The 4619-nt window shown below is 52.2% G+C and overlaps 1 protein-coding gene and 1 pseudogene across 1 annotated transcript, besides 2 other annotated features; both read right to left on the bottom strand.

Annotated features, from left to right (window-relative positions):
- Window positions 1–477: 477 nt before the first annotated feature.
- On the bottom strand, window positions 478–1089 carry TraAM80_09281 (trans-sialidase; annotated as a pseudogene).
- A 321-nt stretch (window positions 1090–1410) lies between these two features.
- Window positions 1411–1463: a microsatellite.
- A 237-nt stretch (window positions 1464–1700) lies between these two features.
- On the bottom strand, window positions 1701–4052 carry TraAM80_09280 (retrotransposon hot spot (RHS) protein; the record flags this gene model as incomplete). The annotated part of the gene is made up of 1 exon (XM_029385973.1): window positions 1701–4052. One exon carries the CDS (start codon window positions 4050–4052, stop codon window positions 1701–1703), a length of 2352 nt encoding a protein of 783 aa, XP_029234201.1.
- A 494-nt stretch (window positions 4053–4546) lies between these two features.
- Window positions 4547–4582: a microsatellite.
- Window positions 4583–4619: the final 37 nt, after the last annotated feature.

The following is a 4619-nucleotide window of genomic DNA, read 5'->3' as shown; positions in this document are numbered from 1 at the left end:
TAATTGGTGCATGGTGGAGGCATCGGATGAGGAGCTCATTCTTTTATCTTTACTGACAAATCTTGCCTTAAGTGTCTGAGAATACTCTCGTTCTCTGGGGCAAGTTGCTTTTTGTGACAAGGCACGGGTTACCCCGCGCGGGCTGCCATCTTGACTTGTGTTGCACGATCACTCGGAGAAGCTGCATGACGCTTACGGACACTACGTCTGTGGAGGGACGATTGTAAAATTGAGACTGCTTCAAGGTAGCTCGCAAAGAAGAGAGGTGAAGTGGGGTGGGTGGGGCTGCTGTGCGAGAGGAAAGAAAGGAACGACGAAGCACAGATGCCTGCTGGCGTGTAGGTGCTTATGTCACGGCTGCCATGTCTCTTCAAGGAGAAAAGGGAAAAATAATGGAGGGAGAGGGGAAGACAAAGGCTGTGCACATTCACTGCTCTCCATGACGCCACAGAATGCGATTGCCATCTATGCGAATGCAGCTGCCGCCATGCATGCATCGCTTGTCTCTTCAAGCTGCGTGCAAAAAGGACTCGCGTCCGCCGTCGGGATCTCTGTCGGACCGACCACACCTTCCTTGAGATGCTTCCACGCAATCCCAGTGGGGCTGCCTGCTTGGTCGTCCGCTTCCTTCCTGTTGTACTGAGCCTCTGCAATAGCAAACACATCACCGTTCACCTCCACAAGGCTGGGGACACGGAGGGGGCCGATTGACTCTCCGCCGGCATCTTCTCATTTAGCACTTGCCGGTGTCGTCCCTGTAAAAGGGTTAACAGCAGTCTTTGAATCCTTATGACCATACAAAGAAGGAAAACAGGTGCCGGGACATGCTGGGCATGTGTCGCTGCTCTCTCTATCTCCCCTCCGTGCGGTGGATCCGCCCAGGCTGTGACAGTTGTTTGTGTGTGTAAATTGGTCTGACGGCGGCAGCGGCACCTGAGTGTGTGTGTGTTGCTGGTGGTAACTGCAGAGCCCCCAAAGCGCACACCAGCGAGTAGCGTTTGGTCTCTTTTCTTCTTCATGTGTGAGAGAAAAGCGAGGTAAAAAGAGTAAGAATAAAAAAAACAATGGGCACCGCGCAAAGAACAGCGGGAGCTCATAACGAAGGCCGCACTGACGAACGCGTGGACCGCACAATCGCACACTCGCCGCAGCCATAAGAAATACCCACACACACCCGCACGGAGAGTCCGCACTGTGGGACGCCCCTGCATAAATCACAACAATATACAAAACAAATTCATAGGCACCCCGCTTACCGTCTCCTCCGTCCAGCCCCTTCAAACCCCGCCAGCGGCAACACGCAGTGCGCATGCCGGCGGGACCTCCCATCACGGCCCCCACAAACTCCCCAACGCCCTCCACTTCCCTCAGCACACTGCAGCAGGAGTGGGGTGCAACACTTTTTTTTTTAAAAAAAAAAAAGAAACATAAAAAATAAAAATGAAAAAATAATACAAAATAAACGGTGCACGCAGCACCATTTCTTACACGAGACTTGGCAGTAAATGAAGGTGGCAGCACCACCACGACAAGACACATGCAGCAGATGCCTTCGCTGTGCGGCCACAAAAACAAACTCTCGCAGCGATACCACCGCCACCGCCAACAACCCAAACACAATCGCCCGCCTCCCAGCCGGACGGCGGTGCTCGTGGAAGTGAAGCACCTCAAAAAAGGCTGAGGGGAAACAAGAAACCGCTTCAACCACCACAGACGACATGCAGGTCTTCAGGTGATATCGCCACATTGTACTGATGCACCTGCCGCTTCCAAAATGCCGCAATTATCTCCTCCGCTTTGCCTTCATCCCCGTGCGGGTGCTGAACGAGATCACACCTTTGCCACCTGTTTATTGGCACACTCTCTGGATAGTGCACGTAGATAATCTCCCATAATAGGTCGAGAGCAAAGGTTTTCCTCACATTAAAATACTCCGCCAGATACTCACTGAGCCGCCTCACGATGCTGGCTGTAATGTGTTTTCTTTTTGAGGTCTTCACCTGCAGCCCAACCATCGTGTTCTGCGGTGGCTTGAGGAAGAAAAAGGCGTCCAACAATGGGAAGCTTTCGTCCTCCGGTTCATACAACACCCCGTACTTTATGTCAACCTTCGCAGGGTTGTATTCCTTTCGCAGCAATAAAACGGACTTTTTGGGGTGGTCAGAAGGCCACACTCGCAGTGCACAGGGCCGTCGCGGGCGCCATTCTGGCGGTGTCAGTTCCTTGAGTTTGTATTGTATCGCCCCCACAAAGCCCCACAGTGTAAATGCAGGCACAATATAGTTTTCACGAGCTTCTGGCAAGCAGGACTCCTTCAACCTCCATACCAGCAATAATACATCTTTCTCCCCCATTATCGTTGCCAACTTATCAAATATTTGCAGCCACAGTTTCTCACATATCGGCACATTGAGAAATGCCTCACACCCGGTATCTCCCCTTTTTCGGTCAAGCCTCAGAAGCTGGTGAGACGCACCCTCGAAATGCCACAGTTTCCCAGTTCCGATAACGGAGTAACGCTCAGCATCCGAAGCGCTCATCGACTTCACAGCATCCTCAGTCGCGTTAAAGCGTTCCACGTACTCGGCCTCGCTGAAGATGCAAAGTGGAATCGGGCCCACGTTACACATGTGTTGTTCGACCATCTTCCAGCACTCCGCTTGCTCCTGCACAGGCTGATCGCGGCGTTCCCAGACATACATCGCCTTCACATCAATCGCGTCAGGGCAATTCATTATAATCTGCCTGGGATGCATTGCCTGCTTCCAAACTTCAAATTGGTTCCTGTCTGGGGATGACACGAGAATCATGCCCCATGATTTGGAAGGCGGGAAATGCGCCGGTGACGGTGCTCCCTGCATTGCTGCATCGCAGATAACATACCCTCTCATTCCACGCTGAGCTAGATCTTTTACAACAATCATAATATCGTCCTCAGCTTTGTATTCTGACACCGTTTGTGCCGTCTTGTCAAACACGTATGCCAACTCTCTTCCAAAGCAGTACACAACCACATGGAACTTCGCAGCGTCGTAGTGCAGCAGCTGATAAAGGAGGTAAGAGCCAGCCGCCATCGATTTCCCTATCCCGGACGTCCCAATCAAAAGGTGCCGCCATGTTTTAAAGATTTTTGGACCGTCAGTGCCGAACAATCCTTTGAGATCGCCCTCAACGACCTTCCACACCCGCTCAACCTCAGCGGTAACGTAGCAGTCAGTAATACCTTCCACCCTACTCCAGGAGTAGGGCCATTGCCTCTCAGAGGAGAGCACCATCAGCCTGAGACGTGGCGGATGGAGTCTCTTTTTTTCGTTATGGATTTCGAGAGTTCCACCTTCCTCCTTGTACTCCCATGACTGTGGTGGTTTTCCTTCTTTCACCTTCAGTCCCATCCCTGCCTCAACGTCAGCCGCTTCCATAACGTGGCTCCACCTCGCATTGTATACGGACTCGTACAAACCCTCCAGCACCTGTGTTTTAAGCAGTATTGTCCGCATCCGCACTTCATGTAGCACCCTGTCAAGTTTTTGCCTGCTCTCAGTACCACCCATACCCTCGTCTTCAAATTCCCACCACTGTTTTAGGGTGGACACACCTTTGCCATGAAGATAGGCCACGTCACGCATGGTAATCATTTCAGCACCTTTCCTCCATTCCATCACGCACCGAGCCAAGTTATACGACTCCGATGTCTTTATTGTGTCCAGTAATTTTGTGTCGTCGATAAACCTCGTGGGGTGCGCAGCAAACTCCTCCATCAAGACGCTCTCATTGGACTCCACAACGCCCATGCCACAAAATTTACCTCGAAGGAAATCATTCAGCTTCAATTTAACAGCCAAGCTCCCCTCCAGCAGTATATCCCTAACAGGACTCTCAAGGGTCCACTTTGGTTGCTGCAGAGTTTCCTCCACTCTTCGGCGCTGCAGTGCAGGTTGTTGGCTGTTGCCATCAGACTCCAACATCGCCTGACGCTCTCCTCCGTGCGGCACATCAGGTGCGGGACACTGTTTCCTATTACCAGCACGCACTCTCTCTTGCCTTGCAGGCATTGCTTCCTTCGTATTTTGTTGACTTGGCCTTAGCTGCAGCTGAACACTAGGCACCAGTCAAAAGGAGAGTGAGAGGGAGAAAAGAGGAACAAAATAAGCACATACATGACTCAACGAAGCGGCAGCAAAAGCGAAAGCAACCCACCCAGTACACGGCGCACACCTTACACACACGCAGGGGGGCCACCACGACGGCAATGTGAGTGCCCCACGCACCGCAGAGTGTTGAGGAGAGTCAGCGACAACAACAACGTGGTGGGTGCGAAGGGCTGCTGCCCGTGAACCCCGCCGGCCACCGTCCCACACCGGCGTGATCAACGCCACTGCACACACACACACGCAAATAGGCACCCCCCAATCCCGCACAGCATGAAACAGAAAAAAATAGACCAAAAAAGAATAAAACGCTCCACACAAAACGTAGACGGCGCCTGCCGCCCACCACAACCCGCACCGCACTCATCCGGTGCTGCTCCCCATAAAAACCAGGACTGCACGCACACGCCTCTGCGCAAACACACGCACCCGCATAATAAAAAAGTCGGAAATACTGCAAAAAACTAAAAA

Source organism: Trypanosoma rangeli (genome assembly GCF_003719475.1).
Source record: "Trypanosoma rangeli strain AM80 chromosome Unknown Tra_15.4_contig_00549, whole genome shotgun sequence".
Taxonomy (NCBI): domain Eukaryota; phylum Euglenozoa; class Kinetoplastea; order Trypanosomatida; family Trypanosomatidae; genus Trypanosoma; species Trypanosoma rangeli.
The sequence above is the reverse complement of the archived record's forward strand: the minus strand, read 5'-3'. Positions and strand labels throughout refer to the sequence as shown.